This window comes from Prionailurus bengalensis, chromosome A1, assembly GCF_016509475.1.
Source record: "Prionailurus bengalensis isolate Pbe53 chromosome A1, Fcat_Pben_1.1_paternal_pri, whole genome shotgun sequence".
NCBI classification, from domain to species: Eukaryota; Metazoa; Chordata; class Mammalia; order Carnivora; family Felidae; genus Prionailurus; species Prionailurus bengalensis.
The window spans coordinates 212,177,297-212,192,306 of NC_057343.1; the positions used below are offsets into that span (position 1 = coordinate 212,177,297).

Here is a 15,010-nt window from a genome sequence, read left to right on the forward strand (position 1 = left end):
GTCACGATCTCGCGGTCTGTGAGTTCGAGCCCCGCGTCAGGCTCTGGGCTGATGGCTCAGAGCCTGGAGCCTGCTTCCGATTCTGTGTCTCCCTCTCTCTCTGCCCCTCCCCTGTTCATGCTCTCTCTCTCTCTGTCCCAAGAATAAATAAAAAAAAAAGTTGAAAAAAAAAAAAAAAGGTGGAATTTATTACTATCTCAATATAATCATATCTGTTACTTCTAAACAAACTATCCTTTATTTGTAAAATTTACTTTGTTTTAGTTTTTCTAATAATTCTGTACACAGTAATTATATGCATTATTCAAAATTAGCTAAATACTGAATTGCTTTTCATAATCATTGAATTGGAATTTATTGCTTGCTTCTGCTTTCATTCATTGGAATCACTTATACTTCTAATTAGACGTGATAATTATTTTATGTAATGTGGCCAGTCAGAAATAAACCAAATTAATAAATAAACCAGAGGGGCGCCTGGGTGGCTAGGTGGGTTGAATGTCCGACTTCGGTTCAGGTCATGATCTCACGGTTCATGAGTTGGAGCCCCGCTCCAGGCTCTTGCTGACAGCTCAGAGACTGGAGCCTGCTTTGGATTCTGTGGCTCCCTCTCTCTCCGTCCATCCCCCGCTCATGCTTTGTCTCTGTCTCTCTCAAAAATAAACATTAACAAAAAAATTTAAAAAAACAGAAATTACATTACTTTAAGATAAAAAGGCTTTAAGTCCAAGGCCAATTTTAGGTGGAAAGTTTCTAACGTTCTAATGATTTTGTGCGGTGCATTTAATCTGTCCTAAAGGAACCAGTCTGGGACTGAAATCAGATGACCTGGATCCCCAGAATAGTTCTGCTACTTACTTGTTTTGTACTCTTGACAATTGCCTCATCTTTGTGTGATAATATCTATCTCACACAGTTGCTGTAAAGATTGAATGAAATTCTTATGTGAGTAGTCTATGTCACCGTGCAGTTTCAAAACTTAACTAAGAAGTTCTCAGGCTCCTGCTGGAGGCACATAACAGGAAGTTTCTGCCCAATGGGAGAAATTACATGCCGCTTGCACCCCAATCAGAGAGGTGTGCTTCCTCACAAAGGGATCAGAATAAAGCCCTGTTCCATTGCTGAATTAGTTGTAGAATGTGGCCCAACACAATGGGATAGAATGTTCACCATGCAGAGACCTGAATGCTTAGGTTAGGAAAAGGTCTGAAGCTTGACCCATGGAGGTAAGGGGCTCAAGGATTTGGTGGAACTCATTTTGAAGACTCATCTTAAAAATACAGTTGATAAAATTTTTAAGTAAAGACCAAAGATAAAGGGTAAGTCAAAGTAACCATCTCAGGTTAGAACAAGAACATGATGAGTGAAGAGGAGGTCAGAAGAACTGGAAAAAGGGAAACTCAGACCAGAATGAAGATTACTAGTTTAACGACAATGAGCTAAAGAGATTTTCCAGTTCGTTAGCGAAGAGGAGCTAGATTTTTTTTTTTTTTACCATATCCCTATTTCACATGGTTTGTTTTATATAATTATGTTAACTATATAATAAAATTTTATCAGAGAAAAATTATATAATAGAATGTATAATTCTTACTCTTTTGGGTATTATTATGAATAGATATCTGACAATTAGTTTCAAGACTCAGCCCAGCATGGGAAATGCCAGGTAAGTATCACCTGGTACAAAGTATTGTTTTAAGGAGACACTTTTCCTATGTAGATGTGTTCCATGATTCTAGCACTTGATTAATGGAAACTGTCATATGTATGTACATGTGTGTGTGTGTGTATATATCTTATCTTATATATCTTATATATCTTATCATATATATATATATATATATATATATATATACACACCTTATATATCTTATCTACCTATACACAGACACCATGAAATTACAACAGAAGTAAATAGCCCCTGCCCTTGGTCAAAAGTCACAACCTATTTACCAGCATTGGTTTCATTAACTGATCAACATTGACCTTTTCAGAGACTGCATTCTGAATCCCTGGGACCACACTATCCACCTATTCTTCCTATCTTCATAAGTGACATGGACCTAACACTGCTTTCCAGCCTGGATCCCCACTCACACTCACATGGTTGTCTGTATCACGTTGTAGGTACCTCATGGTTTCCTAGACTTCTGATTCTGGTTACTTCCAGTCTGTCATATCTTTTTTTTTGTTTCCTATGCCTTGATGTGTCATTATTTTTCAGCCCCATTATTAACCATGGCTAAAAGCAACATGAGCATTTACAGACAGCATCTGCTCAGGATCAGTGTGCTTGAATGTAGGCTGAAGTGTACATTTCAAGGGCAAGCTTGAGATCTTCCATGTGTTCCATTCATTAGATTCCCTCCTTGACTGTCACATTGTCCAAATGGTTAAATGATGATGCTGGTGGAGCTGCATGGTTTTCTCAGCAAATTGTTTACTTCTGTTCACATGATCACCCTTGGACTAAAGCAAAAGCACCTCATTCTCATGTCTTGCCACTTCCAAAGATCCAAGTTAGGAATAGAGCTTCCTTATCTATGCTTTTAAAAGGGGGCAGACATGGTTTGCTTTGATCAACTTAGATAACTAGAATCTGGGCCTTGGGAGGTATTCATCAATCCATAAAATCTGAGTGCCGCTAGCACAACATTCAACAAACAACACTGGATTATGCCAGTGATATTTACTAGTGACATCCAATTGTGGCATTTGTAGAGTGGCGGTCCTAGTCTGAAAGCACACACAATGACCTCCCCAGTGTTTGTTTTCACAGATTGTTAGAAGTCACCAACATCTGTGTGGCCTGAGGTGCCCCAGATCCTAGTTTGGCAGGCTCTAAGTGTCTTGCAATTCAATTACTGATGCCTTCAAAAAACAAGACAAATGCCTTTTCTCCTAAGAGAGAGAAAGAACTTCTTAGGGAATTCAACACTTACAGTGTTTTTGACATCTGCTAGTGTCCTTGGGTTTTCCTGAAATGCAATCTTTTAATCTATGTATAATAAAACACATCAACTATCTTGGTACAGTGGCCAAAGGACTTAAGGTAGAAGCTTCTAATAAACTGACTTCAAGAAACACCACAGGTAGTAACTCCGCAAAATGAGGCTATGCACCTTTCAGAGTATAGCTGATGCACCACAACATCATCATACAGACATTCGAGCTGCCTTAATCTTGCATCTACTATGGCTGGCTTTCTCTTGCACACCACTCTGCAAGAAGTGAGGAAGAGACGACAATCTGTGATACCTGAAATGATTTTACTCATACTGAAACTCACCCCTTCCATTGGGTCCCCAATAACCTCCTGTGCTTATCTACACTTATTATACTCAGGAATGTTTTCTCTCATCTCCACTGAACTGTGAGCACCAGAGGGGAAGATCTCTATCTTGATCAACTTTACATCCCCAATAGAACAGTGCCTGCACGTAATAAGTAGTAATATTTATTGACTGAATTAATGAGTCAATCAATCAGTAGTATAGGCTGAATATATATGAACTGAATAAATGAGTGAATACATGGATATTAAGTTTTAGTAATTCTGATGAAGTACAAAGATGACTTAAACACAACACAACCCAAAATCTAGGAACAAGATCAGAAAGTGTCATCCTCACAGATAGAAGTTAGCAAGAATCCACACACCATGTATGAATTTAGCTAATCCTGGAAGCGTTTCTAGAAGTAATGGCTGGCAGTATGATTTTGAGTGAGTCTCTCCATTAAATCATGGCATTCTTTTTTTACACAGCACACAACACTCAAATTTAAATAACTTATAAATTTGGGACTTTGGAAGAAGCTCTATCAGAGATTTATCAGGGCCCTGGAGTAGGTAAATGTGTAAATGGGTAGGTAAGAGCTGCTCTATGGCAAACTGTGTAAATGGGTAGGTAAGAGCTGCTCTATGGCAAACTGCTTGTGACCTGGTTAATTTCATATCACTAACTGGATATTTATCGTGGGTCTGCTAAATTACGTTGACCCAACCATGTACTCCTGCCAGGCAGAAAATAAAAAAGGTGTAGGCAACTGCCTACTGCATCCTTACTTTGTTTCCAGGCCTTTAAGCTGAGTCCTGTTCTGTTCCATTTCTATCTAGCTTCCAGCTTGCCACCCTTGTTTTCACTTTCTAGTCTGATTTTCACCCAATCTCAGCTTTGATCACTGGCGTATTCAAAGGACTTAGCTTGAGCCTACGCTGCCTCTTCCTGTTTTCAGCTACTTCAGGTAAATTTCTCCTGACCATCTTAGTTCTCGCTCTAAGAATTCAACCCCTGGCACCGGCTCTCCTGGCTAACCTCCTGTCTGGATCTGTCCTATCTCTGACCAAAGAGAATCAGACTTCAGAGAAGCACATTTACTACTATGGCAGCATGGAAAGTCGAGTGGCTATATTCCAGTTACTGTGCTTGGGAAATTTGGCACTCAGCAAAAAAGCCATAATCCACAGGAAAGTACTAAGGCAAAACTTTGTAACTTTCAAAGACTCTGTTTTTTGTCTCCCCTTCCTAAGCTTTCTCTCCTCCAACCCACCCCCAAAATCCTGAGGGAATCTAGAGGAACTGCCTAAATTTGTAATTTACATTAAAATATTCCTGACAATGAGCCAGAAGTCTCAGGAGAAACAGAAAGGGTAGTTGGATATCTTGTCTGATGGGGAGTTCTGCTCATGCAACCTGGTAGCACTATAGGGTTTCTTGACTACTGTCTCGTATTTGTTTGATAGCCAGGTTCCAACAGATAGGATTGATTCTGCCTTATACTGCTTTTGACAAGGAAGAAGAGAGGACATAGCAGTTGGCTGATGTGCAACTGAATTCTGGCTTCTCATCCAGGAGCTGTCATGGAATGGGCTCTAACTAGGGGCCCAGATTAAAGGTCTCAAAACAAGTTGAAAAGATGACCTTAGTGAGCTTGGCAGCTTTCTAAGTCACCTGACTTCCAGTCAGGTCTGAGGATTACTGGCTTCCTGACCATATCTTCTTGCCAAAACATCTGGCCTTCAGATTCCAGAGAAGCCAGGGAGGTGGAGATGTATACCTCACACTGACTTTGGCGGGGTGGATGCACCTCCAGAGAGAAGGTACGCCTCCACCCCGCTCTCTGCTGGAGTGCTCAGCCTGGGCCACACCATTATCTACCACCAGGAAATACAAATATGGCTCATGGTAACAAGGGAACGGAAGAAGTTAACCCTACTTCCCCTGCCATGCTGAGCTAAAGAATGTTCTCACCAGAAGCAGAACTGAGAGTAGTCAATGCCTATCTATCAACCAATCTCACAGTTAATTCCAATTCATCAGGCTATCTGAAGAACTGGTCTTAATCAAATAATCGCTTTCAGTCAGAAATCTGATCATTTCTGTCCCAGCAGTAGCCTTCCCCAATCTGTCCTGATCTGTTATTATGGGAACAGGTGTGTTTAATTCTAGTCTTTCACAAAAGACGACCTAGGGCAACAGACCTTGTACTACTTTTTTTTTTTTTTTAATTTTTTTTTTCAACGTTTATTTATTTTTGGGACAGAGAGAGACAGAGCATGAACGGGGGAGGGGCAGAGAGAGAGGGAGAAACAGAATCGGAAACAGGCTCCAGGCTCTGAGCCATCAGCCCAGAGCCTGACGCGGGGCTCGAACTCACGGACCGCGAGATCGTGACCTGGCTGAAGTCGGACGCTTAACCAACTGCGCCACCCAGGCGCCCCTTTAAGTTTATTTATTTATTTTGAGAGAGCGAGAGAGAGTGAGCACAAGTGGGGGAGGGGCACAGAGAGAGGGGGAGAGAGAGAGAATCCCAAGCAGGCTCCACACTGCACTGTCAGTGATGACCCCATTGCGGGGCTCAAACTCACAAACTGCGAGGTCATGACCCGAGCCAAAGTCAGATGCTTAACTGACTGAACCACCCAGGCGCCCCAACCTTGTACTTATTTTTAGAGGGAAATTCAAATTGGTCATGGTCAATTACCTAGCATGTATGAAGGTCACTATCAAAGCTTATAGGCCCACACTGAAGGGAGCCCGGTACCTCACTATGCAATCCACCCATTCCAGCTGGTAACAATTCTAGAAGTTCGGAATGCTCAGCACTTGCAAACAGTGACAGAGGCTTCTTTTCATAAAACTTTGAACTCCAATTATTTACTTATGTATTAGGCAGCCAGAATCATTAGACTGATACTTTGTCCTGTCGGTTTGATTAGTAGGGGTAACTGAGACTAAGTCATTCTGAGACATCCTCTATTCTAAAAACTTACATTTCAGTGCTGCTGAAAGTGAGTGAAAAATCAAATGTAAACAACAGACAGGGGCTTCCACTTAGCATTCTGTTTTCAGACACATTCAAAGTGACTCACTGAGGGCATCAGTGGAAGGGTAGCTAATTTACCACAAAATGGAAGGTTCCTACTCCTGGCTCCATTCTCTGCTCTGGCAAGTCACCATGGCCCTTCCAAGGTTTTAAACATGGCACACTGGGAATTACAGTAGCTGTGTGTCTAGCTCAATGTTTTTCAAAGCACAATTGCCTGGAGCTAAAATACATGGAGACTCTTAAGACTTGCATTTCACCTGACCTCAAATGCCCTTAAGACGGTATCACACTGGACTTTATATCAGAGAGATCCACTATACCAGGAACATAAAACAATTCTGGTGGTGGTAGCTGTCCTTATAAAAACAGTAAAGTTCATTCCTTAGTTTTTCAAACCATGTTCTGTTCATCAGGGAGGTGGTGGTCTCCCTCAAGATCACTTCTGTACTAATTTCTATGGTCTTGCTGCTCAAGTAACTTTTCCAGAAGCTTATACATTTGAATTCACCTATCTGCTGCCATTGCCCAGCTAGGGACAGTCTGACAGACTGGTTGGAATTTCTCTAATATCACAAAGTGTATAGACACTATGACTTGGTCCACATATCTAGCCATTGAAAAATTCACATAGAAGTTTTCCACACAGAGTGCCCTCTCCCATAGTAATGACTACTGTGTTCTATTTTCTTTGTTTCACTGCTTAGGTTGATGGCTTAAAGAGGTATACACTACCTAAAAAAAAGCTTAGAGGTGACTTCCCAATTTATGAAAGACTACTGTTAGTTCAGTGTGCCCAAAGAATATGACTGACAGGTCCTGGGCACTGGGTAGGAGAGGTGGGGTGGGAAGGTCTTCCAGGTGAGAGGGTTTCTGGTTCTCAGCCCAACACTTCTGCCCTACAGCAAAATTCAGACCTTCTTGGATCCATTTAAGTTTCTTGAGATTAACAACCCCATGTGTTCTTGTTATATCTAGCTAACAAGATATAGTTTTAGAGTTCAGATCTTCAAAGCCTGCTCTAAAATACTAGGTGGGCAGTGTGAGTAACTAATTGAAGATAAGCTGGACTTGACACATAGAAGTTGTCTCCTGTCATTGTCAAAGTAGGTAGAGAATGAACCAGAAAATCAGAGGTAGGAAGCCAAGGGAGACCTGACCACCTTTTGTCTTGCCTGATCCCAGATGAGAGGGAGCCTGGAAGAGGACTGGCTTCTCCCTAATCTACACAATCATGAAGAAATGAAAATGGGTGGTGGACATTCACTTTACTTTTATTCATGTCAGCCATTCAAAACTCTTCTCCCTTAGCTATATCCTTCTCACCTCTCATTCTATCTGGGTATCAATCATTTGGCTTTGTAAATGATTTCGCAGTTCTAGTCTAATGCCTTGAACTTGATACCTTAATTCAACCACTCCTACCATGGTTCTCTAATGAACCAAGGTTGTCACCAATTCTAGTAATTTGAAGTGAAATACCCTTCCCATGACCCAAGGTCTCCATCCATTCCCTCTCACCCCACAGACAGAAGTCCCAAACCTCTGCCAAACCTACTCCAGCCTCTGAAATCCTTGACCACAGAAGTTAGAAGACAGCCTTGTTTTTTGGCAACTACAGGCCTTGGGAAACGATGGATCCTTTTTGAAAACCAATACATTGACATTCTACTTTGTAAACATCACTATGCCTGACTACAGGAGTCACTGTTCTAGGGCACATTGGTGACTTCACCAAGACAGAGCCACACAATGAGGTCTAGCCTGAAAAAAATCCAGCCGGGTAGCCTTACTATTACAGGAGAGATTTAGGGGGTTAGAGGCAAAACTTGAAGCAAATGGGGAGAAGAAACTGAAGCTATGAAATGTATGACATAGAACCTAAACTAGAATGATAGAATATTCCTTTCAGTACCAAACTTCTTTCCTATCTCCTGTTTGGATGTTGATCATAATTCTTGTCACTTATCCTGGGAAGTATTTGTATTTTAACAGATACGTCTGAAGTCTTAATCCAAAAGAGTGATAATGTGGGGCATTGGGTAAAATGGCAGGCAGAATTTTTAAAGTAGAATGCCTAACAGAACATCTCAACTGAGACCATGAAAGTAACTGCTTACTATACCTACTTACACGGAAGCTACATTCCTGCATATCTGGAAACAAAATATAAACATATTTTCATAGTCAAAAGACAAGGTATTAAGACTTCTTTCTCAGCAAGGGACAAAAAGCAATAAAACAACTAATTTCATTTGACATTAGGGTTCCTATACTTGACTGGTAAGTCTGCACTTTGAGAAATTTTATAAGTGTCCTGAATAAACATGTATGTTATGGACTAAATTGTGCCCCTCCACCCACTGTGATGGTATTTGGAGGTGAGGCTTTGGGGAGGTAATTAGGTTTAGAAAAATTTATGAGGGTGGGGCCCCCATGATGGAATTAGTGTCCTGTTAAGAGGAAGAAGACAGACCAGAGTTCTCCCTCTCTGTTCATGTTAAGGACATAGCAAGGTGGCCATCAGTTAGTCAAGAAGACAGTCCTTACCAAGGAACTGAATCAGCTGGCACCCTACACTTGGACTTAGCAGAACTGTGAGAAATAAATTGCTGTTGTTTAATCCATCCAGTCTACAGTATTTTCTTATGGCAGCCTGAGCTAATACAACATATACCTTTTAAATGAATAAAGATAATAATATTATTATTATTTGATCTGGGGTGCCTGAGTGGCTCAGTCGGCTGAGCATCAGACTCTTGATTTCAGCTCAGGTCTTGATCCCAGGGTTCATGGAATTGAGCCCTGTGTCGAGTTCTGTGCTGACAGCACAGAGCCTCCTTGAGATTCTCTCCTCTCCTCTGCCCCTCCCCTGCACACATTCTCTCTCCCTCTCTCTCAATAAATAAATAAACTTAAAAAAATAATGATCTATTCACATTCATCTAAATTTATCAGTGTACGTACATCCGTTACCCAGTGATGTTACTTGAGTGATACAGGCTTCAACTTAACATTCTGTCCATAGGGGAACTATTAAATAATGTATTGCGAAGACTGGGTCATTCACTGGGAAGAGAGGGAACAAGGCAAGAGCTAAGGTAGAGACCCTGCTGTCAGAAGTTGAGTCTAGAAAGGCACTGGATCAATCCCAAAGCCTGGAGTTAAAGAGTAAGAACAAGATAGTATCTGGAGTCTTTGGGTCAAACAAATCAGATAAGACTTATGTAGGAAGACAGACAACCCTGTGGCCATTCATATTCTCCAAGGGAAAAGACCTGGTAACAACAAATACCACTGCATAAACAAATTGGGGGATGGGTATGTATACATCTGCTGTAGTGACATGGTTAGTGTTAAACCATAACGTGTATAAATGCATCTTTAAAGTCTAGTTAGCAGAAAATCATAAGCCCAAAGTGCTGTTGATAAAAATGTGCATTACAACACACTATTGGGTTAACCCAACAGCCACAGAAACCTCAACTGATCATGAATTTAAACAGTTAGTTCTCATTACAAACACAAATAGCAGCAATTAAAAAGCATGACCAACTTAAAACAACATTGATGATGTGGTGGACACAAAACATCCTTCTTCCAAATTGAGAATTCCGACTACAACTTGTTTGTGGGCACGCACACCAGATCTCTGCAAATTGCCAAGTGCTTTGTGGCAGAGACTTGGAAAAATCTGTCTTCAGGAAACCATGGCCAAACTCTAGTTTATGAATGCCAAATTTCAATCACTCCTAAATTCATTCAGTAGGTATCTGCTAATAAACAGCTTATGTAAAAATCAAACGCTGTGGGATTCTGAGTAATTTGCCAGTAAGAATCACAAAAAGGACCTGTATTGGGGGAAGGCTGGGCTTTACCAGGAGGAGACCACTGCATAATTGAGAACCACTAGCTGCTGGGTGGGGGCTGTGCTGGAGCAGCTCTTGGTCTAGGGCACTTGGGTCCGGGCTTAGCCTGCTGCCCATGGTCCACTGGGTTTTCAGGGCTCCTCCCCACTCCCTACTGAATAGCTCAAGGTTATCCTGCAACAGTGGATGTCCTGGCTGCTCCCTGACACTGTTCCTGCTTCCTTCTTCAGAGAGATAAACGATATCCCTGGCCACACCATTCCTGGACTAGCCCTCTCTCACATATACCTGCTCTACTAATAGAGTGGGATGACTTAAGAACTAATGTTAAGCAGTAAGGATCAAATTTTTTGTATCTCTATATGATGTGTTCATGAGCAAAAAATTTGTTTTTATGCCTATTTCTAGGTGTAGTATTTAACAGTTTTAAGCATTAGGGCTTATGCTAATAGAGCTTTAAAAGCGTGGGCTGGAAGCCTGGATGTATCAGTTCTTTCAGGATGCTGGGTCTGTGTATCAACAGAGTATGCTAAGAATGTAACCTTTTTGAAAGTTAATTTCTAAGTTATGTATTTACTTGAAGGCTTAAAAGTCCTGAGTAAATTTAGTGATGATGAGTGTGACAACAGTTTCCTTTAGATAAGCTGCCAGTTGCTGTCCCTCTGTCTCTTGTGAAAGGCTATTTAAGCCGGATAATGCAGTTTCCAAGTTGAAGAATCTATTTTTCACTTGTATGGAGGAACATTTCACAAGTTTCTGAAGAGACAAAAGCTCTAATAATGGGGAATGATAATAGGCTAGTTCCCAGTATATCCTAGTACCTTTGTATGATCTATTTTCCATCACGTAGTGAAAAGGAACAGAGCACATAAATATATATCAGAACTCCAAGGATAATTGTCACTTCTAGGAAAACAGCAAAGGCCATAAACAAAATAAACTGCATTGCTAGATGTTCACACACTCCTAACGCAAGTGTACAATTTCCTGCAAAAGAAACATGCTAGCTGCTTCAGGATGTGGGTAAAACAAGCATGTTCCTGTGGTAATGATTTCCCAAACAAGAAAAAAGTCAGAAAGGCAAATCTTTGCTAAGCTGCAGACTACCAGGTCTCCTGATTTATGAAAGCAGTAAGAATAGAGTAGATAAAGCTGTTTAAGAAACAACTCAGAAAACAAATATTCTATAAGTCAGCAAAATTGTCAAAAAAATGACTTTTACTTTACAACAGAAAAAATACCTTCACATATTTTAATATTGTCAAAGCACTTATCGTGTAGCATTATACTTTAGGTTGACACACTAAATCTACTATATTCTACAACCCTACAAAATAAATATGCATGGGTATCCTATAAGGTTCAGTCAATTTTTAAATAAAAACTGTTTTAGTGATACAAATATAGATTCACCCAATTAAAATATGATGTACATTTAATTTCTCCTAACCTCTTTCCTTATCATTTTATCATAACTTTATCTTGTTTTGATATTTCTTCTTTTACATATTAGTGCTATTTTACACTTTGCTCTTTTCATTGTCATTCATTCATTTTATTCATTCATCCTTTCAACAAACATTTATTGAGTATTTGCTAAATATCAGCAAATGATTAGGTCAAATTATTCTTCTTTCTCGTTTCTTAACGAGTAAGTCGCACTTACTACCATTCTAAAACTTATTCAATAACATAATAATGGGCTTATTTCTCATTCCATTGATGCCAATCTACCCAGAACTTCCATCTGATAGCTATCAATTTTACATCTTTACCCCTAAAGGTGAGATGAAATGCAGTGGAGAGAGCAGGGAGGTAGGGAAAGAAATTAATATGCATTGTTTGCGTCCAATGTGCAGTGCACTTGACTAAGTATTTAATACATATTATCTTAAATAAGTTTCACAACAACTAAATAAAGTACGTATATTATTATCCCCATTTCATAAATTGGGAAACTGAGTCTCTCACCACCAAAGGGACAGGCTGTCCGAGGTCTCACCTTGGTCTGTCTGACACCAAAGGCTTTTCGGCAGCTCTTCTAAGAAGCAAAACTGGCACTCAATACTTTTTTAAATCTTTGAATAAAATTTTGTTTGAATCTATGCTGTTCATAAAACTCAGACTATCTCCTTTTCCATATGCCTCTAAAAACCACATACTGTTTAAATAAATTCCTAAAGAAATACCTTTATGCCAGGGTTTTTGTAGCAAAGGTAAACAGTTCATACAAAGAAAATGCTAATGAATAAATTAAAATATTTAAAAAATTCTGAAATCTATCAGCCCTGACAATATATTATGTTTTATTATTTTCTAGACCAGTCTTCTACTATTACCGGGAGTAACAGATGATAGATGAGGAATAGGTCAGAGATTTAAAACTTAGTACATAAACACAAATTAAACCAAGGGAAAATGCAAACATAAAATGTCCATTTTTATTAACAGAGATGAAATGATATAACATCACAGAATCAATGTTAAAGAAACATTGTGTATTATGTTGTATTCTAATTATTCCATATTAGTAAGTACCTTATATTCTTCGTAATCATTGCTATCTAGCAAGTCACTTTTCTCCAGTTCTGTAAGTTGTTCTGCAGAGGGCTCAGCTGGTAGATGCTTAATAGAGGCTTGCTGATATATGGGCTTTCCATTAAAAAACAGTTCCTTCCAATCATGCATCACCTTATATGGAATCAAACTATAGCAGAAAAGATTTTTAAAAAGGTAGAGATGAATCAATGGTCAATATATAGTCAATCAATAGTCAAATATACACCTTAAAGCTTAGTCTCTCTATTATCATATTCATTCCCCAGGATCTGCTATTTGAGGCTGGGGATTCCATTTACTATTATCGGATATGGCTAATGGCTAGTAGAAAGAACATCTGGAACTCAGCAGGTTTGAATGAATGAACATTACTTAAAGCCACTGGTCCTTCCAACTCATATTGACTGTGCACTAACAGAACATTATATCTTAAAATGGTGAACACTGTCACAAAACTTAGGTTCTTTACTTCCTAGCTGTGATTTTAAATGGCTGTGCAACCTCAGAAAATCATTTAAATGCTCTAAGTGTCCTCCTGTGCAAAAATGAGCAGACTGAGTATTTTCCAAAGCCCCTTTAAGATGTCAGTCGGTTTACATATTTGCAAGTAATTTATAATAGAAAGATCGAATGCATGGTGGTTTTTATTATTGTTACATATTTGATAACCTTTAAAATTATTTTTCAGTAACTATTTCTATTTAAATATGATGAATGACTAAGATGTAATCAGGGAAATGGGAAAACAGTTTCAAGAAGAACAAAATGCAAAGAAAGGAAAGGGTCTAACATTCAGATGCATTTCTCTAAAACTGGTTGGACTGGAGCTTGAAATTACAACAAAAAGCTAGTATTTCATTAATTTCATTCTGATACATACTACATGGATGAAACTTGAGGACATTATGTTAAATGAAATAAGCCAGACACTAAAAGAACAAATAATGTATGGTTTCACTTCTATAAGATACCCAATTTAGACAAATGTGCTGAGACCAAACGTAGCACAGAGGTTACCAGGGGCTGGAGAGTTATTTAACGGGTACAGTGCTTCAGTTTGGGATGATAGAAAAGTTCTGGAGATGGATGGTCATGATGGTTGCACAGCAGTGTGAATGCACTTATGTCACTGAAGTGTACATCTAAAATGATTAAAAGAGTCAGTTTTATGTTATGTATGTTTTGCCACAATAAAATGTTGTACTTTAATTAAATGTACAACTTCAAATATAATCACATTATGTTTTCCATTAATAAAACATTTACAGTCGCTAAGGGTTACTTTGTCGAAATATGGAAGTTTAGAAATTAATAAGCTCAGGTATAGAAATACTGTAACATCAGAATTATTGAAATGGCATTATTGACTTCTATGGTAAAGTAAGTAATTAACAACTTATATACTGTCCAAAAGTTAACCTTACAGTTACTGAATTAATATCCTATTATCTGAATATCAATAATTTTAAGGAACAGTCTAAAAAGTTAGTTATTTTGAGTAAGCTGATACCAAAAATATACCTGTGCTTTAGAAAAAAATATATACTGATGACATCTTGTTTAATGAAGTAACATGAGTTTATCTTGACTGATAGTAGTGTAGATAATAAAATATTAATATATATGCATAATTGTTGTGTTCAGTTGGAACTAAAAGACACATATCTTACACCATACACAAAAAAACTAACTCAAAATAGATTAAAGACTTGAGTGCAAGACCTGAAACCATAACACTTCTAAAAGAAAACATAGGCAGTAAGCCCTTTGATGTTGGTCTCAGATTTGATACCAAAATCAAAGGCAACAAAAGCAAAAATAAACAGTTGGGACTACATCCAACTTAAAAGATTCTGCAAAGCAAAAGAAATCATCAACAAAATGAAAAGGCAACCTATTGAATGGGAGAAAATATTTGTAAATCACATATCTGATAAGGGTTAATATCCAAAATATATAAAGAACTCCTACAACTCAATAGCAAAAAAGTGAACAATCCAATTAAAAAATGGGCACAGGATCTGAATGGACATTTTCCCAAAGCAGACATACAGATGGCCAACAAGTACATGAACAGATGCTCAATCATCAGGGAAATGCAAATCAGGGAAATGCAAATCAAAACCACAATGTAATATCACCTCACACTTGTCGGAATGGTTGGGATCAAAAAGATAAATAAAAAACGAGGATGTGGAGAAGAGGGAACCCTCTTGTGCACTGTTGGTGGGAATGCAAACTGGTGCAGCCACTAT

At 38.8% G+C, this 15,010-nt stretch overlaps 1 protein-coding gene across 1 annotated transcript in view; it reads right to left on the reverse strand.

Moving 5' to 3' along the window:
• LOC122494681 (sperm flagellar protein 2-like) overlaps positions 1–15,010 on the reverse strand; it is a 189,668-nt gene that overhangs the window by 123,247 nt on the left and 51,411 nt on the right. The window contains exon 10 of the mRNA XM_043600038.1: positions 12,735–12,903. Within this exon, the coding sequence (XP_043455973.1) occupies positions 12,735–12,903 (169 nt within the window). The remainder of the gene's footprint in view (positions 1–12,734; positions 12,904–15,010) is intronic.